The 25,548-nt window shown below is 39.0% G+C and overlaps 1 protein-coding gene across 1 annotated transcript in view; it reads right to left on the bottom strand.

Annotated features, from left to right (window-relative positions):
• Window positions 1-788: 788 nt before the first annotated feature.
• Window positions 789-25,548, bottom strand: part of GLT1D1 (glycosyltransferase 1 domain containing 1) — a 54,005-nt gene continuing 29,245 nt past the window's right edge. Inside the window, exons 8-12 of the mRNA XM_054392780.1 lie at window positions 24,571-24,620; window positions 17,708-17,751; window positions 16,155-16,275; window positions 8,827-8,925; window positions 789-935 (exon numbers count right to left, since the gene is read on the bottom strand). Coding sequence (XP_054248755.1) covers window positions 789-935; window positions 8,827-8,925; window positions 16,155-16,275; window positions 17,708-17,751; window positions 24,571-24,620 — 461 coding nt within the window. The remainder of the gene's footprint in view (window positions 936-8,826; window positions 8,926-16,154; window positions 16,276-17,707; window positions 17,752-24,570; window positions 24,621-25,548) is intronic.

The raw sequence follows: 25,548 nt of genomic DNA on the forward strand, positions 1-25,548 counted from the left end.
CTTTTTGCAGCTCTCATAAGTAAATCATAGAAACTGACTAATTAAGAGGTAGTTCACATAACAAAGCATCTCTGCCTGCAAGCATGTCTGGCTGCTGCAGGCAGCACTGGGCAGGTCTGGAATCTGAAGTCATGTATGGCTGCTGGGTGCTGTGTCAGCAATTCAAGTACTTGGAGAGCAGCACAAGATGTGCCCTGTACTCCTCACTTAACCCAAGCAGCAATACTCTGTTTTTTGGGGGGGGGCCTCCTGATCACTGTGCAGTCAAGAGGTTGAACTTTCAGTCTTAAGAAAGCTTCCATCTTAACAATTTTATGCTCTGTTTACATAACTAATCTTGGGTTTATGAACATATATGCATATGTCACATGTACCTGCATAGTTTCAGATTGCTGTGATTGGAAAGAAAACTGCTACTCCAGTTAGGTTAGGATGCAACCTGAGGAGCAGATGTAAGCTTTACTGTGTACAAGAAATCCTCTTCCCTTTGAGGCCTCAGAACAACAAAATTTGGTGTCTGCTCATGGAATGTTTTTGCCCTGTGTGACCTTACAAAATGATACTGGTCTGTGATGAATTGGTACACTGGAGACAGTGGTGCTGAATTAGATAACCTTGATAGTTTGAAGTAGCAGGTGACTCCTGTGATGGTGGTATGCTTGAACAGACCAATAATGCATGTCTTACTATCTCTTCTTGAAAGAACCAAGAGAACCCCCAATCTAATTCCATATCCATCATTAAAGTGCTCTAGATAGGCTACTGGGTATCAGCTGTAGTCTTGCACTTCACTGGAGTCTCAGGACAAGATTCTGATAGACTTTTCTTTCACTTTCCCATGAATGATGTTTCTTCACGTAGTCTTTGGCCCTTGTTACAATTTCTTTTTCCATAACGGGGTCGTTCATCAAACTCTTAGACAGCAGAACAAACTCCTGGAAAAGATAAAATAATACATTAAACATTCCTTGGTGTACTAATGATACTGAAACAGCTTCTATCTCTACCTTGCTTCTGGTGAGCACTTGAACTGAGAGGCAATACATGAAGCTGTTCAGTCATTTTTCAAGGGCATTATTTATTTATAAAGAATGGTCAATAAATAATTACTTGCTACATTATTTTAAGCAGCCCACCACCTACAACATTTAATATCACAGTCAATCCCAAGAGAGTCAAGACAAATATGAGCAACAAATTTAATGACACAAAAAATTGTTTGCCTGCCCAAGTGTTAGAAAATCAGGCTGGTGGTTATAAATTAAGTCAGTCACCTGGAGGAGAGTAATTCTTCTGCATGGAGGACAACTGGCACCATTTGATCTTGGCTCAGCTAAATTAATATCTCATTGTTACTTTAGTTCATTTTGAGGTGAGGCTCAAAAACTCACTCCATAGTCACAGTACAAAGATAAGAACAAGGCATGCCCCAACAGGCTCTTCCAGAGTAGTTGCATCTGGGTGGTTATGGATACAGTAGTGTTAGCTCAACAAGCTTTGCAAAACACCCATGTATGAACTGCCTTGAATTTCACCTGGCAAAATAGACATCACAGATCACAACTATCCCTTTGCCTGCTCCTCTGCCATTAGAGTTCTAGAGAAAAATTGTGAAAGGAGATTTGATGTCTGAACTAATCTATTCTGAGCACCTGGTCTAATTTCAGAGACAACTTCCGATACTTCAGCTTGGTTACAACTGTGTTCAGAACTTTACAAAATAGTGTCTCTGTTCAGCTGAGAGAAGCAGGCAGCTCCTGTGTCACTGGAAACTTGAGATAATGCATTGGTGCACATTTGGTAGCAAAGATCTATGCACAGGGATGTAGGGGACAAAAAGGATGGGAGAAGGAGATGTATTACTTAGTCTCTCAGCTAAGAAAGGAAACAGCACAAACAGGCCCACAGTCCCTATTAGCACTAGGTTAACTAGCTGTATTTTCAAGGTATACTTGGAAACCTAAGTACACAGCACAAAGACATACACAGATATAAAACCTTTGGTTACCACAGAATCAGTGTTGCTGTTGTAATGCAAGCAATGGCTATGCATAATACATAACTATAACCTGACCCCTGGGAAACACTGATATGTGAAATCACATTGAACATGTTATAATCACTGCTCTGACTCTCACTGACAAGGCAAACTATCAATATATGCATCACTGGCATGAAATTCAACTAGTCAGCAGAGCACATCAGCTCTGTTGGAAAGGTTTGTAACTAGGTAATAGAAGAAGATGATTTTCCTATATGCATAATAACAATAACTTCTTATTTTACCTAAAAGCAATACTGCTTGTGATTTCTGCTCTATACACAGTGCTGAAAGAGCAGCCTCTGGAACAGCCATGAGGGCCACATGCTTCATACCCAGCCTGTTTCCATCCACAACCACCTTGCAGTCAGGTCTGTGCTAACTTCACTGGTGTTTGCAGCTCCTTACTTGGGACCTGTGTGGTCTGAAGAGGCCATTTTCTGACTGCTTTGAGACTGTCCCTAAAGAAGACAGGTGAGTCTGGTCCAGAGAGCACCCTGAGGCTGCAGCTCCCAGACACTGCAGGCACAGCCAGTGACTCCAGCTTTACAGACACGTTCTTTTCCTTCCTCCATCTCTGCCAAGAATACAGAACAGGGAAGGTGGCAAAGTCGTAACATGACTTATGTTGGCTTCATCCAATTGCCTGTATAATCACAGTAATAAATACTGCTCACACTGAACTACATTCCAACTTTAATTTTATGCTCCTGTGGAGGATTTTATTTAAAGTAATGCTTTAAAATAATTTATGTAAATTACCTAAGAACAGAAGCAGCAATGTAACATTTTTTGACAGGTAGTCCTATTAGCATTCTTTTAAAATGTGGCTAGAGAGGACAAAAACTTGGAAACATGTAAATGATAGAAGAAATGAGATCCTTATTCACAGTTACAATACTTAATGCTGGGGATAATTTCAGGAAAATGCCAAACTGACTCCAAAGCACAGAAGTTGAGAAACTGCAGGAGAGAGAAAAAGCAAATGGAAAAATACCAGGAGATGGAGAATAAAGACTTCTCAGCTTTATCCCTGCTTCTTCTACTAATCACATGTGACCACCTACAAGTCACTTGCAATCTGACTGGAAGCCAATGGGAAGATTCACTATGACCTACCTGGGTTCTGCCCAGCTAGAATCATGGAATGGTCCAGGCTGGAAGGGACCTCCAAAGGCCATCCAGACCAACCTCCCCACAATCAGCAGGGACATCCCCAACCAGATCAGGTTGCCCAGGGCCTCACTGAGCCTCACCTTAAATTTATCTCCAGGGAAGGGGCCTCAACCACCTCCCTGGGCAACCTATTCCAGTGTTCCACCACCCTCATAATGAAGAGCTTCTTCCTGATATCCAATCTAAATCTGCCCTTCTCTAGTTTGAAGCCCTTGCCCCTTGTCCTGTCACTGCAAGCCTTTGTAAACAATCTCTCTCCATCCTTCCTGTAAGTCCCCTTCAGGTACTGGAAGGCTGCTGTCAGATTGTCCCAGAGCCTCCTTTACTTCAGCTCCCTCAGCCTGTCCTCATAGCAGAGGTGCTCCCACCCCCTGATCATTTTCATGGCCCTCCTCTGGACCCTCTCCATCAGTTCCATGTCCTTCCTATATTGAAAACAAGCCTAGCTTGTTGTCAGTTTTGGCTACTCAGGTTTAGTTAGCAATAACTTCATTTTTCAGGTGTCTCCCTGTGGTTAGCCACAACTGACTTGCATCTCAGGTGTAGTTTCATGGCAAGTCTGCACTCTGGGCTTCTACTTGCAGAACAGGGACATCCAAAACACAGAGCTCTTTCTGAAAAGTAAGGATTTTTCTAGAAGCTTATGGCATACAAAGTACCTGGTGTGGTACCATGTCTCTTTATCAGCTGTTATGCTGCAAGGCTTTCTGCCAGTGCTATTTGTACAGGCACTTGTGAGCTCGGGCATTTTGTTGCAGGTGTGAGGCAAGCTTCACTTTTGGTGAAAGGGAGGCAAAATTCACAAATTACTTCATTTGTCAGACATAAGGATGTTCACTCCAGCAGCCAAAAGGAAGGAGGTGACATGCATGCTAATTAACTGCTTGGGGGACAACCACATTTCTAGTGAGCCTTTTGTTCAGCTATAGAAATGAGCGTAATTACTGCAGGATGAGGGTTTGAAATTAGAGAAAAGTAGATTCAGATTGGATGTTAGGAAGAAGTTCTTTACCATGAGGGTAGTGGAACACTGGAATAGGTTGCACAGGCAGGTAGTTGAGGCCCCACCTTTGAAGATAGGCTCGACAGGGCTGTAGGCAACCTGCTTTAATGGAGGATAACCTTGCCCACTGCAGGGCAGTTGGACTAGGTGACCTCTGGAGGTCCCTTCTGACCGAAACCATTCTATGATTCCGCATCATACAAATACAGAGGGTAAAAGTTGAACCTCAGTAGTGAGCCACAAGCCATAAAAAGCAGGAGAGAAGCTAATTTTATGTATATCCAGAACTGACATTACATGCATCCCTTTCATGGGTAGTACTTCACTTCAAACACAGGCATTTTTCAACAGCAACATCTACAATACTTTTTTTCCCTGGTAAATTGACCAACCATCTTTAAAGAAAATGTCAGCTTTTCTACAGAGTACCTAAAAGAAATTCTGTATCATCTTTTTTTTTTTTTAGAGACCCATAAATACAGGTATGGGGGAGATAAAGGCAGAAAATGAAAGCCCTGAGGAAAAAGAATGAATATTCCTTCAACTACCACCAGAACAGTACTGGTGCCACAGCTCGTGCATGATGAAAATAAGATGCATGGTTAATATATTATTTATATAATGAAAGTAAGTCTGCAATTAAACCATTTCATAGCAGCTTCAGCAGATAAAAGAACATGATTCCTAAACAACAGAGTCACCCCAGGGAATGCCAGATGTAAATTCAGAACAGCAACAGATCTACCTAGAGGTAGGTGATGCTCAGAAGTTAGCTGGCACATTCGTGTACTTCACAGGGCAATGGGCCAGAGGAGTATAAACAGCAATTGCTGGCACTGCCCAAAATGGCAAATTAGTCTATTCAGTGCAAAGGTTCAATGGTCTAAAAACTTCAGCTGTTTTCTGGCTTGAAGCCCTGGTGGAAATGGCACTGACCCACGTTTGGCAGAGGCCGACGTGCCTTCAATGTATTTCTGCCTGTGCTCAGCTCAGCTGCCTTTCCCTCTTACTGCTTCAAAAGTTGTGTCTGCTCACAGTAGTCTTTCCAGGTCCCACTCTCCCTCAAACTTGGCCCCTCTTACTGGCTTTGAAGTTTATTTACCTCCTTCTGTTTATTTAGCTCCTTCTGTGAGCTTTTAAAGATACTGAAGATATAATTTTGAATCTTAGGATGCTGAATAACTCTTTGTGTCTTCCCTTTTAGCACAATTTTGCATTATTTATTGCCCTATTCTTATCTCTTACTTTTTTTTTATTTCAGGACCCATTAACTCAGTGTCAAATATTCCATAAACTTGCAAATTCAAGCAGTGGCAGGATCAAACTATGATTTAAAAGTAATGTACTCAGATGATGTAGTATCAAGGACAAAACGTTTCATAGCTTTCACTTTCACATTAACTGTTTCCATCTGAGTGTTTTCTTCAGTAACAGGCAGGGCTTTCACTAATGCCCAGTCATCAAGCCTCAGCCTAAATGCAAACGGTTAATGATAATTACAATTATGACTACCTGCTTTCCTGTAAGCCACAAGGCTCACTTTCAGCAAGAATAAAAAAAGAAAATTAAGAGTATTGACAATTTAAAACAATTCTCTCTTTGCAACGATCAAATTATGTCTCTCTAATTTAGCTTTAAAAAGACCAGACATAATTGCTTATATCTAAAGCTAACTGCATTGTAAAGCTTCCCCTCCACAGCTCAGTAACAACCTGGAAATAAGCACTGCTGTCTGCTCTTGCCCTCTGCTACAGTCTGCATCAGCACAATCAGATAGGATACACTAAACCTAGCAAGGAAAATTTGTGACAGTTTCTCATCTTTGGTGGGCCAGATTCTTCAACACAGAGAGTTTCCTAAGCACATGACTGCTGTACTAATCTCTCTGTATGACTAAAAGTATTTTCCCTAACCAACCTAATGCAATTGAGGTTGCAGCAGAACACAGTTTACCAGATACTTACGATGTCGAAGTAATCAGAGTGACAAAGCCCAGGAAACTTCTTACCAAAGTCTGTTTTCCACACCCCTATTGCCAGGCTGAATCTTCTCAGGCAGCAAATTGCCATGGGCAGAGTGTTCATAGAATGACAGAATTGTTAGGGTTGGAAGGGACCTCAAGGATCATCTAGCTCCAACCCCCCTGCCATGGGCAGGGACATCTCACACTAGAGTAGGTTGCTCCAAGCCACATCCAGCCTGGCTTTAAAAACCTCCAGGGATGAGGCTTCCACCACCTCCCTGGGCAACCTGTTCCAGTGTCTCACCATCCTCATGGTGAAGAGCTTCTTCCTAACATCCAATGTGAATCTACCCATTTCTATGTTTTGTTCCATTCCCCCCAGTCCTATCATTACCTGACACCCTAAAAAGCCCTCCCCAGCTTTCTTGTAGGCCCCCTGAAGATACTGGAAGGCCTTCTTCCAACAGTATGAGGCATGCCTTGAAACTCTTAACTGTTCTAATTTAATTGCCTTTCTTTGATCCAACATAACTCTCAACCTGTGATAGTGTACAGCAGGTTTAAGACTCTGTTTGCCAGGGATTGGGGAGATAAGGAGCAATAGTAAATGGTTACCAAACCGTGAGTGGTAATGACTGGCATGCTGAGCTCATCTCTGCAAGAGGCAAGTTTTTCAACAACTCTGCAGTGGGATTAGAGTATTATCCTGTAAACAAATATCTTCCTGACCCATATGCAAACTTTGATAGTTTATACATTACTTGACACCAACGGAAGTACTAGAGGACTTCTATTAAATGAGATGCAATTGATGGTTTACAGAGAAAGCAGGGATACTCCTGTCCTGTCTAAAACAGGGTAAGTGCACAACCATTAGTGATGCCAGTGCAAATATTATCTATGAGTATGACAGCTAGTATGGTAATCCAAGTTACCATCCTCACTTGAAAGAGATTCTGTGGACTTCTGAGACAGAAGAACAGCAAAAAAAAAAAAAAGGGGTCTACAAGCAGCAGAATAAGGAGGCTTCTGATCTTTGGCATGGCATAGCAAGTTGCAGAGAAAGGAGCTCAGAAAGGAGGGGGTTATATAAAATGAAGATTATAGCACTCCAGACATATTTACAGCCTGTGACTCTCACTGATATAAAAAGAAGTCCTTAGCCATTTGTAGAGAGTCAATGATGTCACTGGAACTACTTCTGTGCTTAAAACTGCACTTTTCTCTAAGTGAGAAAAATATATAGCATATTTTTAATCTTGAATTCCAAATAAACACTTGGAATGTAGGATGCTTGGAGATCACAGAAGAGGCTTCTTAGAAGGATGTATGATGAAGCTAATTTAGTCTGGCATGAATAATGTATTTGAATGCCAAGCCAAACATCAGAGGCATGTTGAAAGAAACAACAGCATGTATCAGAATTAATATCAGGAGACATCAGTCTGTGTGTTCAACATGATCATACATCCCTGAAGTTCTGAAGAAGCACATGGAAGTCAGTGGGCTTTTTGCAGGGGCTACACAGTCAAGCAATTTTACAAATAGCTTCCATTAGCCTGGAAGTACCCTGTTTCCAAAGGATATTACAAGAATACTTCCACAACAAAATTAATTATAGAAGTTAACAAAGAAAATTTGTTTTTGTAGAAACAACTAGAAAGAGTAAATATTTCAAAACAAAACTGCAAAACAACCAAAACCAAGAAAAACCCCCACAAACACAGACCCCCCCAACCTAAAAAGCCTCCTAAAATCAAACCATGAGCTGCAAGAATTTTTCTATTAAAAAAACCCTCCCAAGCTAACTGAAACACAAGTTAATGGGATGCATTAATCACACACCACACAAAGTCAATAAACAGGATACATTTCCTACTTTGCAAAATTATCCAATGACCTATTCTAGTAAAGTTTTTTTTAAATCTTGAGTTGGATTAAAAAAAAACAAAACACTGAGGGAATCTACATCTTAAATCTGTCTTCCACAACATACATGAATATGTAACAGAAAGCCATAAGCCAGGAAAATAAACTGAAATTAAAATGTTCATTATTTTAATTGGGTAGTGTTCCCTCTCTCCCCACTCTTATCTTCATAGAAACTCCATTCTGACATTTCACTTAATTGTAGTCATTAATTATTTTCTGAGTGAGCGTTATCTTGGACCTAATAATGCTTTATATTAACATTTAATTGCTAGAAATTATAGATAATATATTATCTAAAACTTCAGGCTCAGGCTAGCTACTGCTTGGTTAGTGAGAGTTTGTATTTCAGTTAGTGCTTGAAGGGAAATTCAGCATATGCACAGCATCTCTTCCCGGGCTCGTTCATGGAGCCTTGAAAACTGAGGTGCAACAGGTTGATGAGAAGCCAGCCCCATTCAGATGGCCGGCACAGGCTGGGCAAACATTCAGCAAGGCTGACACCTAGTAAAAGTCGAGTGAACTGCACAGCGAACCTGAGACAACAGCAGAGCTTCAGCAAAGGCGGCCTAACACCCAGGGGTTTAGGAAAATCCGAGGGAAAAAAAAAAATGCTGAGAGGAAAAGCAAAGTCTCCAGATAGTCACAGGCGTATAATGGAAAATGAAGTTAACCTTTGGAGGAGAAAGGTCTAAGGGTTTTTTGTTCTCTTACCTGAGGATTTGAAAATAGCAGCCCTGTTTCCTTATGTTTTATTATTGCTGCATTCCCAGGAATATTCCTTGCAAGCACTGGAATGTCTAAATCCATGGCCTAGAGGAATACAGAGAAGAGAAACAACAGTTTATAAGGATTTGGAGATGTTAATGACAACAATTTTAAAATGAAAAGCAGAAATGACAACCCAAACTTTTCCCCCCCATCTCTCCATTATTTTTTGAGCTGAAAAATACCATGTCTGAAGTGATATGGAACTTCTCTGAAATGTTCTGTGGGGTTTTTTTTGTTAGTCTTGTAACTGTGAACATATTACCAGAAGCAATCAATCCAGAAAGTCAATGGATAGCTGCTTCACCCTTTATTCTTTTTCAGCTCGAAGTATGCAGTTTGCTTCCCATTGGAAGCTCCTGAGATATGGCAGGCTTGAAGAGAATGAAATTGAAGTTCAGATCAAAGTCTGTCACTGTAACTCCCACCATTATTGTGCATAGATGAGAAGATTAGTTCACAGCACAGAAAGCCAGTTCTTCCCAACAAAGTACCTGCTCTCTTGTTCCATTAAAACACATTTTCTACAGATTTTCTATATAATATGCAGAACTGGAGAGATGTGGCAGCTCAGCAACAGTGAAGGTGACCACAGAAATCACTTGACTCTTTCTCCTCAGTTTTGATTCCTGTGGGTCATATAGGACTCCATAAGGAGTTTTTCTTTTGACAGCATCTGTTACTATAGCTTCTCTTAGACTTTGAGCATTCAGGGACTGCAGGCAAGTAGGTAGTGACGAGGCTTCTGACTGAATTATACCAAGGAGAGGAGAGAAATGGTTATGCTTTCAGAACACATTATGCTTTCAAAGTATACTGTCTGTACAAAGCTATTGGTATGGGAGTCCTGAGAGACCAAGAAGGATTTGATTCCACCTAAATTATGGGCTACTTAGCTGTTTATTTGCACGTGTGTGTGTGTGTCTATGTATGTATGTAGGCACAAAAAAGGAAAGGAGGTGTGGGGTCTCAGCACAGTAGCATTTCAGGCTGCCTGCAGACTCGGGAGCAGAGACCCAGCACATCGTCTGTTCGAAGCTAGTAAATAATTTCCAGGAGACCTAAGACCTGGCAACTTTAAAAAGTACAGCTCAGATTTTCGAAATAACTAGTGTGCAAACCTCAGCCACTCAAGCTCTGCTGCTCATGCATATCCTGATCTGAAACTTCAATTACCATTGATGAATTTGGAAGTCTTGAGGTACGCTGGCTGTGAAATCAGAAAAACTCACCTTGTACAATTATCACAGTGTCAAACCACAAAGAAATCCACTCCCCCAAATCTTCAATCTATCTCATAATGTTTCCCTGTCACTACAGAGCCAATGTATTTTTAATTACTGCCATTACAGTGCTGGATGGGGAGCAACTTTGCTTCAGCCTACGTAGCAAGAAAACAAAACTCCATGGAGAAAAGCATGAGTTTGGACAGTCTGGACAAAAGTGCAGACAAAAATACCCTGGCTGGTAAGGCACAGACTCAATTCTGTTTTGAACAGTGAGGGACTGCTGTGACTTAGCAACATGCCTTAATAGCTTAAAATATCTAGGAGAAATACTGTTTAAATCACCACTGCAGATAAATTTACCCTGGATATCCAAATTCTATAGTGCTTCTGGCATGAACTTCTGTTTTGCAGCAATTAACTCTAAAAATAATAACCTTTAATGTCATACATAACCTGTTCTGTATTTCCTATCAGAAGCTACTGGATCAGCTGGAGGTTAATTCAGACAAACAGATTAATGAAGTGAACATAAGCCAGAATATACAAATGAGAAATACAAAAATCATCGTTTTAAATTTAAAAAAAATTAAAAATACAGGTTTTTGTCATCCACAAATTCTTTTGTTATTTGCTCACTGTTAAATCTGTTTTCCAAAGGTAGATTTGCAAAAACATACACTGACTTTACCTACTTATCAGCACAGCAAGGTTCATAGAACTTCCAAGTTCCCCCAGGAAACGAGTTCTGAATCTGCAGGTTAAGGAAGTTGCTTTTGGCTCTAATTATAGACCTGACCTAACATGGGGTTCCCACACAAGCATCAGCATCTCCAGGAGAGGCAGAATTTCTGATTCAGCTATTTTCAGCCCTTCCTAGTGACAAGCTCAACTGCCCTTGTGTTCAGTCTGCTGGCTGTTGACCTCATTCAAACATGTTCAATGAGCAGGGAATAGAAGATATTTTACTTGAACTTCTGAACTGAAAATTCAAGAGCTTGATAGTGGCAGTGAAGTGTGTCAGTGTTCATTGTCCCCTAACTAAGGTACTTGCCTCACTTAGAATCATAGAATCAGTCAGGGTTGGAAGGGACCACAAGGATCATCTAGTTCTCTGTATTTCTCCTTTTAGGAAACAAAACTGTAAGAGTATTTCAGGTCTGGCCACTTTCCAAGCAAGCAGTTGTCCATTCAAGGGAAAGGACACTATTGGGGAAAAAAAAAAAAAAAAAAAAAAAAAAAGGCAGAAAGAAATAATGAAAGAAGAAACCACAAAACCACGTCACAGCCCCCCCAGGCCTGGAAGTGCCTGGTTGGAAGTGCCATTATTCCCAGCTACAAGACAGAGAGGAGTTTGTATTCAAGCAAGTCAGTGAACAGTGGGCATGGTGCTACCAGGCAGTACATCAGCAGTGATGGTCAGATATGTGTGGGACTGGCCTGGGGCACTTCTGTGTTGGACTCTACCTAGTGGTGTGGCTGCACAGGCTGGCACGGCACTGCTGGACTGCAGCTGAGGTTGGACTGCAGCACACATTTACAAAACACTGTTTCAAAAGATGTTCCTTCACTGCTGTTTCTGGATGCTACGTAGTCGATGATTCATTGAAGTTGATCACCTAGTTTATATTTAATTCTCCATAATTTTTGAACTCTAAAGGGAAAGGCATTTGTTCTGCCTCATAGAGTTGGAGGGCACTAACTGCTACATAAGAAAATTTTCAGGCCCCAAAGCACATAGGTACCAATGAACTACAGCTACTGAAAGACAGAACAGATGGCCAAATACATAAGATGAGGGGCTGCCTTTATAGCAGCTAACCTTAAACAAATGGATTGGGCAGTAAATAATTACTGCATGAAGTGGCTTAGAATTTAATTTAGATCCTCAGTCTGCTTTTAAGCAGTAAAAAGAACCATTTGCATTGTTGAAAATATGTATAATTTACTGACCTAGGTTCTACAAATAATAGCATAAAATCCCATTTTAGCCCATTGGCCATCTGTTTTGTTACATTATTCTGACTGCAAATGTGTTTGAAATGCTATTTCAGAAGGATGCAATGTGTAAATTTCAGCTTTGGAGGCATGTTACACAATAAGCATTTCTAACCAGCAGTATATGGCATATAGAGTAAATACAGGGTTTATTCACTATTTTGTCTTCTGGATTCTCCCCAGTTTTCTTCCTCCTAGCCTGTGCACCATTTTGTTGGCCTTCAATTTTACTGCTTTACAACATCCCTTAATTATTTTTAATTTTTGTTTCATTTTATTTTATTTTTATAGCTTGCTCTGGCTTTTATTCCAAACTATTAGGCCTGTACTTCACATGTTGTCTAAGACTGGATTTTGACTTACAGCAGAACAGAGTCTGGCCACCTTCCTTTTCTACAATTTGTTTTAAAATTTTCTTATAATTGGCTGCCTTTTTTTTTTTCCTTGGTATAAACATAACAGTCTAATGATTTTTATAACAGCTGGCACACTCCTGAGAGCACAGAAAAACTACTCAGGTGAAATGGTGCTGCAGTCAAAACCATTTTCTTACCAACTGTATGGAGAACATATAAAATTCCAGCAGTAGTGACTTTTTCACTATCACATGGCCAGGACCATGTAGAATTCCTGAGCTTTCTGAGGAGGAAATGTATTTTAAACACTTGCTGTAATACTTGTTTTCTTTTCTTTGAATGTCAAACAGAAAATAGCTCAATTATAGCAAAATCTCTGAGATATCTGTACTAGATGACAAAGTACCCTGAGGCAGGTTGAAATAGATATGATTATATATTTATCTCATCCATCTATTATAGATATTTATTTCATACTAAAATATTGTTTATAGATTCATGGGCTTCTTGAATGTTTAAGCTTCAAGGGAATGAAAACTGCATTTCCATATTCAAGCAAGATGTTATCTCCAGCCTAGGACCAAAAGATTTTTATATATAGTCTTCTGCCTTATTAATTTAACAAGGTTTTAACAGATGGCCCTTCCTACTGCTGGCCATCTCAAGCAGTCACTTGACTTTATTAGACTGACATTTCCTCTGAGAGAGAGATTTTTACATAGGCTACTTTCTAAGCACATCCACTATACAGCTGAGTAGTAAACAGACATACAATACCAAACCCCATTTAACTTAAGCACAAGAATTCAAACAGGTCTGAGGTACTAAAAAAGGTCAGACTCCAGGTAGTTTCTCAAGAGAAAACTAAAGACCTGTTTCTACTTGGAGAAAATCTTGCCTCAGCTAGGACCAGAGCTGTTGTCACACAACACCTGTGCCATGTCTATTGCACTACTTATAATGCAAGATTTTATTTTGTACCTGTAATTGGTAACCTGTAACTGCATTTAACCAATATGTACCTGAACTGGCATGCTTAGGCTTATGAAAGCATGCCACTTCTTTTTACCCCTGCTACATGACTTCCATGATAAACTCCAAGTTAGGAGTTACCAGTTCAAAGGGTAAGCTGTTCTTCCTCCACTGTTCAAAAACAAGGCAATATAGGACTGAGGCTTGTGGAAAGAAGTGGGTCACCTATGGTCACACTTCTTCCAGGAGGAAGTACTCTGTTTAAGAACATCTGAAAGTGCCTTTAATCTTCATAATGAAGAAAGTGATTGTGCCTGAACAAAAACCAGCCCTAACTATTAGGTTTGACATTATTCCATCAATGTAATAACAGAAGAAAGGAGAGAAGGATCTTTTTATCTTCTTTTTATGAAAAGGTTTTGATGTACAAGAAAATAGCTGACAGTCTGCTGTGGGTCAAGTTTTGCATTTAGAAGGAATAATTTCATTTTTCCACTATGGTAAATTGGCAGTTTATTTTAGCATATTTAGCTGTCTGTTAAACTCAGATTAAGACTTAAAGGTGTATTAAATGTTGATTAACTTTGTTTAGTGTAAAAGTAATGTCTTCAGTAGACTTAAATATACCAATTATAAAACTGGCCTAGGGCCATGATATGCATAGCTATGTGTCAGCTAAATAAGTAACACTAACTACTATATATGTAGAAAAATACATATCAATATATAAATAAATTCAGCAGGAAAAAAATAGAATGAATATTTCTTCATCCTAATATATACATTTTCCTGCTGTAAAAAAAAAAAAAAACAAAAAAAACCACCCAAACACCAAAATGGAGGAAGGTAACATTGCAAGCCTATATAGACATCCTGCATAGAACGCTGCTCTGCTAGAATAATCTTGTAATTCATAGAGAAGTAGAGAAATATAACAGGAAGTGTTTACTATTCTGTTTGTGTACTAATTTTCAACAGTAGTTGCAGGGGGTTCTTTTCATCTTTTGTTTTTTTTTTAATGGGTCTGGGTATGAATTGGGAATAAATTACTCCACGTAACTGTGTAGTTGGAACTTCAAGGAACAGCTTTCCACTAGAGGTGGTCTTTGACTATTTATTTAGCCCTGACAGAACAATTGAGTAGTTCAGCCACATGGAAAAGAGCTTAAATAACTTTTCTTGTTGATTTTGTCTTATAGTTACATTCAAAACTTGTCAGAACTGGACCTTCAAAAGAGGAGAGCAAAAATCAGTAACTCCTGAAGCAGGCTCAGCATTACCTATGAAGTTAACTGGCATTATCTTCTTGCTTTAAGCTACCCTGTGTTTGTTAAGACACTGAACTTACAAGATTGCTCCCTCTCCTGATAAAAGCTAAGGAAAGTGCCTTTAACGTGCTCCAGTGTGACAGGAACATTTTGAGGAAAACTATAACAATTGTTCCATCAATCCTGAGTTTGCATCACCACCTGTATCAGGCCAAGCACATATGCACTTCTGTTGCAGACACTGTCTCTTAATAACTTGTCACATTTGCTTTCTTCCCCCTCTTTACCCATCCCTGATCTGCCTCCCCTCTAACTCACACTCTCAGGAAATAAACCAGAATGATTTTTGGTAAACTGTTATGTGAATAATCCTGAAGGGAAAATGTATGGAACTGGTGCAGCAGTGGTGACAGTTACTCAACTTTTACTTCTCTGAGTCACTGACTTAGTTGTGGCTGTGTACTGTGCAGCACATCCCATTTTATCTCAACAACCAAAACCACAAAATTTGTCTAGTCTGACACACAGATAAGGCTGAAAATGTCACAGTCTGTAGTAATCATTGTTTATAGTGCATTGTTGCTGTGAAGCAGCATCTGCATCCACCTCTGAGCACTGGCATTTTAGAAAGGAAATACTCACCTGCAATTTTACCCTCACCTAACTTCCATCATTCTTACAATGCTCACTCAGTTCTTAACTTATCAGGACTTTCAGATGTATGGAAGAAAAGCATGTGGGAAATGCAGTATGTGATTATTCATAGGAGATTCATTAATACAAATTATGTAATAGTTTCTGTGATCCTCTGAGATCACCAGGAACCAACATTCAGCAGTCACAAAAAAAAAAAAAAAAAAAAAGGAAAACAACCCAACAAAAACCCCAAAACCTAAAAGGAGTCTGCCCAAAGGACTTCCACATTAAGTACATTTATTTTTTATCTAGAAAACATTTGATACTAAGCAGTGCCCTACTTTGACAGGTATGAAATAAACCTGGTTATTAATTTGCAATACCCATGGCAAAAAAAAAAAAAGATTAACTGAGCATATCACTCATTCATTAATCATTTCAGAATTAAATAACCAAATGCAGATCTTAGATTGCTTTTTGAAATGATGTAAAAATAAATGAAAGTCTACTCTAGCAACGTTATAAGGAAGGAGATGTTGAATCAAGAGTAGTGACAACCCCAGTAAATCAGAAAGATTTTTAGATCTCAGGTCTGTGAATTAAGAGGATTGATAAGATTACATTCTGTCCTTGAAAAAAATAAATGGACAAAGTGTAAAAAACTGCCAGTTCAAGGGAAGAACACTTGCAAAAAGAAATATTTTAGTTTTGTCTTCACTAGCTTTGAAACACATGTTGACACACATTCCCAGTGATAAAAGGTGATTTCAGATTCTCTGTAACTTCACAGTAAAACCTTACCACTAAGATGCTATTACCTCCAGAATTGCAGCAGACATCCCTTCTGAAATGGAGCTGTTCACCACAGCAAAGCACCTTCTTACAACAGCATGAAGATCATCCTGTGGCATCTCCTGTAATAAATGTACTCCTGGTGCCCTAGAAATAAAATGCACAAAGATAGGAGACCTAAAAAAGTGCTCTAACAATTCTCTCTACATTTACAGCAATGATAAAAGGTGGTCAGAGCAATTCAGGCATGGTTCTGATGTCAACAATCACTTGCCCCACAGCAAGCCACCTTACTGTGTTTTGGTTAGCTTTCTACCTATAAATGCAGTTATAAACTCAGTACAGAACACTTTGCTTTCTGCCACTTTGCTCTGGAGTTTGATAGTTGATCACTTAACACCATGGATCGTTAACCATAATCAGTCATATAACAAAAGGAGCCAAGTTCAGGGGTACAAATTTTCCTTACAGAATCTGTGTAACACAGGGAGGATGCATGCAGAGGCTTCAATAAAACACACAGTTTAAATGCTTAGGGCAAAGGAGCACCCTCATCAGAACGGTCAGCTGCAGGAGACTGGATGGACTGTGCTTCTGAAAGATCTCTTTGCTTCCTAAGTACTTTCCTGTTCTGAATAGGTACATTTCTACTGTCTTCATCTTCCTCAGATTAGTCAAGGTCGATTGAATCAAGGGTGAAGAGTGAAAAAATAGGGTAATTAGGTGTTCAGTCACAGACAAGTGAATGAGACCTTTAAGACTGGTGATCATTTCTGAAAAGCCAGCATCCCCTCCACTTGATGATCCTGCTCCTGCCTCTTTAACCTCGACATGAGATCACTAAGCCATGTAGAAACACAAGTACAGCTCCCTGTCAACTAGACTTGGTTAACACTGGTTTGCTGATTGGGCAGTAACAGCCAGCCTCTGCAGAGAAAACTAACTATCAGCTGGACTATCAATATATGAATACAGGAGTCATGTTTCCCATGAATAAACTGAGAGAAACCAGACACCATTCTTTTGTGCTCCAAAAATGGAATTACAATACTTATATTATATGCACATTTTATTATCAGAGATAACATCGCTGTTCTGTTTGTGTCAGACAGTTTTTGGTTCTGCAGACACACCCCAAAGATCTCATTTCTCTGACATGTATATCCTTCAGTCAGATAGGAAAGAGATAGAAAAGCGATATAGGGTTACTTTGTCCATCTGCTCATTAACCCACCACCACCAAGCAGGCAAAATCTTGCAGAAGTCAGAATAAAAGAAAGAAAGGACCAAAAGACCCAAAAGAACAATAAACAACAACAACAAAAATCAACTAAAAGAGATGTGATCTAGCACAAAACATGAGGGGATCTACTGGTTATTCTAAAATGTAAAATGTGTAGAATATTTACTCTGGAAATGTTACGTGCCAAATAATCAGAACACATTTGTCAGTCATATAGAGAGCTCTGCATGTATGTTCATTTGTATACACAAAAGCAGTCACACACATGATTTTAAAAGCTAGTCAGCTAACTGCTTTCATCTGGAGCAGATAGAAGGCTTAACATTAACTTCTTACCTTTTGACTTTTTCCTTAACTTCACCTGTGAAAAGTGGATCAACCTAGAAGTGAATACAGACACAGGTACATGGCACTGTTTTAGCACTACAGCATATGTCTGAAATACTCAGAACAAAACAAACAAACAAAACCCCACAGAGCATTCTTAACTAAACTATTTACATGCATGAATGTGCTGAGCTTTAACATCTTGCCACAGATCTTGGTGGTTACATTTGACTCTTCAGATGAGCTCTTGTGAGTGACTGACACTTGCAATACCCAGCTAGGAGCTCAGAGGGTGAGTGCAAAGATGAGCAGTGTGAATGGATGACTCCACTCTAAACCTTTAAGTGATTCCTCTAATGCAGTGTAGCTTTGGGCTACTGTCAGAAGGGGAGGTTCCTTTTCCTCTCCTCTGACGTGCCTCTGGCTGCAGGTTTTAATTAGAGCTGGATCTATTTAATATGAATGACTATTTCAGATCACTGTGAAGGCTAACATGATTCAGATGACCAGTTTGACAACTTACTAAGAGAGGAACAATGCACTGATGTGTCAAGCAATTGTCTGCCTCTTGATGCATGGAGTGAACAACGTGAGGAAGGAAAGAAGCTCTTCAGGCTTTAGTTAACACAGGAAGCAATCTGCATGCAAACTGGGGTAGTCAGGTAGATGTTATGCAATGACAGAGACATTTGCTTGAAAACTAATAAACACAACATTCTAAAACACAATCTCCCATGAAAGAATGCTAGAGTTACTAAAAAGTTGTCTAGGCTGAGCACCAATTCCAGTAGTTTTAAATAAAAAGCCTAAGTATGTTTGCTGTTTCCATTTAGCATGATTAAAAGAAATAAACAGAAGTTGGAAATCCTTAACTAGACATGAAGAAGAGAACTGGAGTTTTTTTAATTAAGGCTGATTGACTATATTAGATTAATTGATGATAGTTTGCACAGCATTCAACAGTTGTAAATACTGGCAACAACAGAGCTGATTTTTTTTAATACTTCTTAATATTTTGGTTTGAGGAATTTTTTTTTGTTTGTTTTTTTTACATTATGAGATAGAGAACACTCGCAAAGCATTTTAGAAAACTTCTATGGAAAAAAAGCAGACTATTTTGAGTGTGTACTTTGAACACAAGATTAATTAGTCCAACAAAACAGGGCTTCATAAATTAAGATTCCAGCAAAACCTTGCACTAAGGAATGAACTCCAGCTGAATGCAAGAAGGAAAAGGTTTGCATAACTGCCCAAGACAGTGGTTTTGGTAACAGTGGGTGGGGGGAATCAAGTATCCTTTCCTGAAGCACTACCTGATCCTGGTGACAGAGTATGATACAGACCCCCACACTAAACCAACATACCCTGTCAGGGGTTCCTTGGATGCTTCATACTGAAGTTCACAATTGCTATTTCTATATAAATATCTTTTCATCCTTACCCCCAAAAAAGTACTATTTTGATGCTGACTTCCTCTCATGAGGAACTAGACTCTATTTCCATTAAAATCAATGGAGTACTTGCAAGTGATTTAATGAGCAGTGGGATATGGTCCTCTACTTTTCTACCTTTAGAATGATGAGAAAAACCTACAGCCTGTGACTCATAAAATATTTAAGATACTAATTTCTATCCAATCTAATTCTGTGGAAGCCAAGAAATTGCCATCTGCCTCATAAACAGAACACTCCTTTAAGCTGTGTTCTTCTGTTGGTAGATATTCCAAGGAGCCTGGCTTGAATATGAGAAATCAGTTAAAATATTACTTTCAGGATGGGTGTAGCAATGACTTAGAGAAGTGATCCCCCTGAGATATATTTAGGAACTTGAGGGGGCACAGTTATCTAACCACAATCTCAATTTAACAGAAATTAGACACAACATAAGCTGTTCAGTAAGTTGGAAATGCACTTAACAGATGTGAATGCTTCCAAAGCCAACTGACTATGGCAGAGTGCCTAGGAACTTAGCACAGTCTCAGAAAGGAAAGCTACTTTCACCCCAAATGTCTCCACCATCCAGCTATTCTCCAGGTGGAGTGCTTGTTGCCACGTCTCATTTTGTCATCCATTAACACAGCAGGAGCAGGCAAATGTCATCATCAGAGACCTATCTTTTTTTTTTTTTTTTTTTAAATCATCCATCCAGAGGAAGAGCTTCAGAGAGCTGCAAATTTCATCAGTTTAGCAGAGATCAGAAGAAAGCAGCTTGCATTGTCTGAATAGCTCCTATCAGAACAGATGAGGTGACACACAGAAAGGGGAGTGGGCACATAACAAGAAACCACACCTAAGGGGATCAGATATGCTATTAAGGAAGTTCTACTCTGCTGACAGGTAAAGAAACATCATCTGAGAGATGTTTGACAGTGCAGAAAGTCACAGATCAAATACTTCCCAAAGATGAAGGTGCCTACCAAGATCAAAATCTTCTATAAATGCACTATATTAAAATTGCCGTCATAGAAAAATTAATTCAGACAGGAGAAATGGTCCAGAAACATCTTCATTATTATCCTGGGATTACTGTGGCCCTCTAGACTTTGTAGGGAAAAACAAGTCTTAGTATATTTAAAGTTCTGGCAGAGTATCACCCAGAGTGCTAAGGAGTGACAAGCTGTATCTGCAAGTGTATTCAGTAAGGATAAGAAGAATTTGCTCAATTGCCTGGCTTTGTGAGGTTTTGACAGCACCCTGTGAAAGGCATCAGCTTCATTCACAGCAGCAGGTGACCCCACATCACAATTTTTATCTGATTGATTGTTGAATAGGCTCAGCAAGACCAAGCTTCCCCTACAACTGAAAACACAACTGTTGCCTGCAATACACCACAATCTGCCTGCAGCAAACGTACCAGGAACATAAGATCCTTGTGAACTAAGCCATTCTACATCACCTTTTCTGTATACTAAATGCTTAAGGAAATTCAATGTCTTCTGGCTCTTGTGCTGCAATTTGGGCCAATTAACAACTCGTAACAAAAAAAATGCAGTTTTAATTTAGCTGAAACCATTTGGCAGCTGGGATCTAAATTAACAAATCCTCAGGTCTAAAGGAAAAATCTATAACCTTGTTAAGAAATATTAGAACAGCTCATCTTACCATTTCTAACTAAAGTTTCATGTTCAGGGAGGTTTTCTTCAAGAACAAGCAAAGAGGGTTAGAAAAGTTGTCAGCTTAATGGTAGCAGCAGTCTTATATTTAAAAAAAATCTGAGTGAGTAGGACACTTATTCAGGATGTAGCTGGCAGAGTTTCATATTCCTCAGCACGCTAAAGAATTTGAAATTGCATCTTTGTCTCCTATCTGATTTTCCTAATTGCCTGTGGAGGCCGTTATTCAACTAAAACTGTCTCAACGGGCATGAAAAGAAGCTGGACAGAGAAAAAATAGCTGTCAGTGGAAACCTGTGTCATTACAGACACAACACTCTGTACTGTCTACAAGAAGGAATAAGAATTATGCAGAGAGTACAAAGTGGGCTTCAAGAGGCTAATCAACAGCTGAACTCCAGTTTTGTGGCCTTAAATTTTCTCAAGTTCCATTAGCTTCTATTCTTGGGATATGAAGTTGCTGAAAATTACCTATTGTTTCAAATTTCATTATAGAAAAGAACATAAAAGAACCCTGGAAGAGGAGATAAATGCTAAAAAGTGTTATACTATCCAGGACTGAATCCTGCAACATTCTATAGGTTGCACTATTCGAGACAATCATATGTGGCAAATGCAGAATAAAGGCTATAATCTTATGGAAGGAAAGCAGAAAATACTGTGTGGGCCTTTGTTCTTTATATTCTTAATTATTATACTCTTAAAGTGTGGGATTTTAATATTCACAATAAACATGACTTGCTTCACAGATAATGGCACTGATTATCTTAAGATTTCTGGGTTTGTAAGTAACATGAATAAGAAAATACAGTTGAACACCAATAGAGCAGAGATTTATTTTCATCCTTTAGCAATATTTTAGTACTGTGGGAGAAATATGGGTTTAAAATGTTTTAAGGAGTTTGAAGCCCTTGATCCCACCTATGCACTGCCACAGGGTTACTTCTGGCAGCTAACTGGAAAGATCTTAGCTCATGGAAAAGTGAAGCACATTTAAAAAGACAACTAAACCTCTGAAAATCCTCACTGGAGGCAGCAAGTACATCTTGATTCTAAAGCACAGCTACATTACACGTGCTCTAAATTTGCCTTCCACACCAGTTCACTTCCAGATCTTTTTTTTTTTTTTTTGTATTAGAATGGGAGGAAAAAAAAAAAGGCAAATAAAATAAAAATGTAAACCCAGCTTTTTAAAATAAAATCCTATGTCCTAAAATTTACCAAGAACAAAACTGAACAAGGAAATAGAAAAATGGATCTTCTTTGCCCGTTCAGATTCTATTTATTGTCTTCTAAAGCAGACTGCCTGAAGGTTTTCAGGCCCATGTGAAGATGAATCTGAGATAAGATTTATAAAGGGACACAAACACATTACCCAGATGAAAAAGTGAAGCTTTTAGTACCCTTTTAGCAGCAGCAAGAGTTTGTTTCATGTGACACAGCTGCCTACTCAGAGCTTTATTTTTTTTAAGGCTACAGGCTGCCTTTTCAAGACTTGTGCTGCTGTAGATACATGTGTAGCACCACTGATTGCTTTCTCAAAGTCCTGCAATTAGTTCTGTTACTTTAGCATAAAGAAGGTTCCCTTGACATAGGCAATGGTACTGGAAGCAGAAGCAGCAGTACAGTCTCCCTGCAGCTCCAGCAGGTCCCTGTGCAGGGCTGTGGGAAAGAACCACATTTTGCATATAGTTAAGAGCAGCATTTCAGTGGCTTGGAGGATTCTTTTCCCCTCTCCTTCACCAGTTTATCCTTCTGCTGAGGATCTGGCCCACAGCAAATGTTTAGGTTGAGTACTGGTTAGACTGAGACTATTTCTCTCATGGTTCTGAAAATAACCATGGTTTTTGTAGGTTTTCTGCTAAATACAGAGCTTAAAAAGTGCAATCATAAGACCATTTACATGTTCATGAATGGTTTGCCTTAGAAAAGGCTTGAGTTTCTGCAGGTGAAAATAGACAGATCCCCAAGAGGAAATAACTGGAAACAATGGTGGATGCTCAAACAGCAAGTTTGAAGAGATCATTAGAAAATAAAGGACTGGTAAAACATTTAACCCTTTATTCCCTTCTAAGCATTCAGAACAGCCTCAGAGTTGGCTAAAATGGTGCATGCTTCCCTTTTCTGAGCAGTTCAGTCTAGTTACTTGCTGAAAACTCATGCTTCTTGAATGGAAAATGATGGGGTACAGTTCTTTGTGTATCTACATGCTTCATAAGCCCACGTTTTCAAACCTTTCTCCATAAGCAGAAGGTTATTTTATAATAATGACTGTGGTTTTCATTTTAAACTCTTTAAGGAGCTGGTGCTTCATGAAAAGCAAACCATTGCTGAGAAACATTTTCAGGTGGCAACTCAGCTGTACAGTTTCTCTCAAGAGAGTCAGCAAGCACAGAAGAGCTGCCATTTAACTGGCTGGTGTGTTGTGGAAAGAGAGAATTAGAAGGTGTAACTTCCAAATTTGTTAAACAGGGACTTTATGACACAGGGGTAGAACATGAAATTCCACATTAATATTAATATTCCACATTAATACATGAAATTCCACGTTGATAAAATATATATAATTCATTTGGAAGGTGTGATACCAACTCAAAGCTTAAACTGAGATGTGGACATCTGAGAACAATTCCATTTCTGCTTTCATTTATTGTAGTCAACACCACCTCAGCTGTTTCCCAGGCTATAGTGCACTCAGATTCTAAATGTGAAACAGACTTCACCAATTCTATTTGTCAGCTCAAGCTCTGTCCTTGCTGTCTGGTGTCAGACAGAAACCTAACATCATTTTGCACCTGCTGACAACTGTTAATTGTGTATGAATTAAGACTACCAGAAATGGCATCAAAATCTAAGCGGAACGGAACAAAGATGCAATCATCCACCTGACCAAAAGATGTAAGAGCAGGGATAATGAGCACCTGATATCACCTGCACACTTAAAAACCCTCATTAACAGTACCTGCTGAAAGAATTGTTCTAGATGGCAACTGTTGCCTTTCAAAGTAGTTGTTAGGCTCATTTATAAATTAATCATACTGAAATTGTTATTTGTAATATTTTGTTTGACGGAGGTCACATTTTTAGTGCTTTCTGATTCTCCAAAGACCTTTTGTACTAACCTACAGGTATGCAAACAGAAACCAAGTATTTTGATACTTTTTATCTTTAGAACTTCTTTCTGCAGTCAAGTGAACCAGTAAAGTTTTTGTTCTAAGAGACTACAACAGATAAGTAACACTATCAAGTCATGAGCTTGAGCTAGAAGTAAAATTATAGTAATCCACCTGCAAAAGCCCTTTGTAAAACTAGCCCAAGCCTTCTAACAAACAACAAAAAAATCAATATATGTAAAACAGCTTAATAGCTGCTGTAAAGCACTTTAGTGCTGTTGATAAGAGCCTGTATTAATAAAAAGCTAACTGAATAGATTTGTGTTATCTCAGTGCATATCCTCTTAGAAAAACCCTCTTAGCTGCTTTCCCTTTTGCAGTGCAAAAGCAGAGCACATGCTGAGTGAGGAGCCCTTTTAGCTGGGAGCAGAACTCTGAACTTTGGAAGTCCAAGCATTGGAATCACTTCCACTTCCAAAGTTCAGACATGGTGTGAACAGTCTTTACAGCTGGTAGGTTTGCACATTCTTATCTCTCTAACAGAAGTCCTCTGACTTAGGTTCAGTTTGCAGGGAACTATTGCAATAACTCAGCTGTGAGTAAATGGAAGTGTTTAGCAATAAACATGCAAAGAAGATAAAACTTACTGCAGGTCCAATTATGCCCAAATGGACACTGGGATCCTTTCTGTGCCAGTCTAAAACAGAAGAGAAACATCTGTTTTATTAATCAAAAATATTATTTTTAATTTAATTATTTCTCTGAAATCAATGTGAGTAGCTGCAGAAATCAAGTAGAATTAGGCAAATATTGTATTGCTACTTAAAAGACTGAATGTGTACAGGATTTCATACTTGGTCCTCACATTACTTCCCAGAATCCAAATGATTAGCATATCTGAAAATTAGGATTTAGCATTTCTGCTTCATGCAATCTCTTATGATTCAAGGATTATTTAATTAAGATCAGATTTAATTTTGGATCACCTCAAGAGAATAATGCTCTGTATGATGTAGTGACTCTGGCCACTAAGACAAAGTACTTCAAATTTTCCTCTATGTGGGGGAACATGTGGAAGCAACAGCAACCACCACAATTAATAATCAGTTACATGCTACTCTTTCAAGACCAGACCAGAACAAAACCAGTCCCTTCACTTTACTAAACTACATTTGTTACTAAGAGACACAAGGTGGTCAAGGCTTATAAAAGTAAGCTGAATAGTAGTGGCTAAATTTCCATCTTGGAATATCTGAACCTTTTACAGACACAAACAAAACCTGGCAAAACACTCACCTATGTGACTATGAAAAAACTTCAGCCTAGTTTACAGTGTTGAGCCATAACCCTGGGTGGTAAAATTTGCTTGTAACTTCAATGATACTAATTAGCACACATGCAAATCAGTGTAACAGCCATGGGACAGTGAGATAAGAAAGTGGTTTTGAAGTAGGTGAACTCTTTTTTTGTCTTCCATTAATATTGTATGTAACAGCAAAACAGTTTTCCCAGCCAGTAAAATCCTCAAATGCTGCTTTGATGCTCTGTAGTTCCCACCAGGGTGGAAAAGACACAGCACAGAAATAATGTGTTACATGAGCTTTTTTTTTTTTTATGTAAATATA

Source organism: Indicator indicator, chromosome 26 (genome assembly GCF_027791375.1).
Source record: "Indicator indicator isolate 239-I01 chromosome 26, UM_Iind_1.1, whole genome shotgun sequence".
NCBI classification, from domain to species: Eukaryota; Metazoa; Chordata; class Aves; order Piciformes; family Indicatoridae; genus Indicator; species Indicator indicator.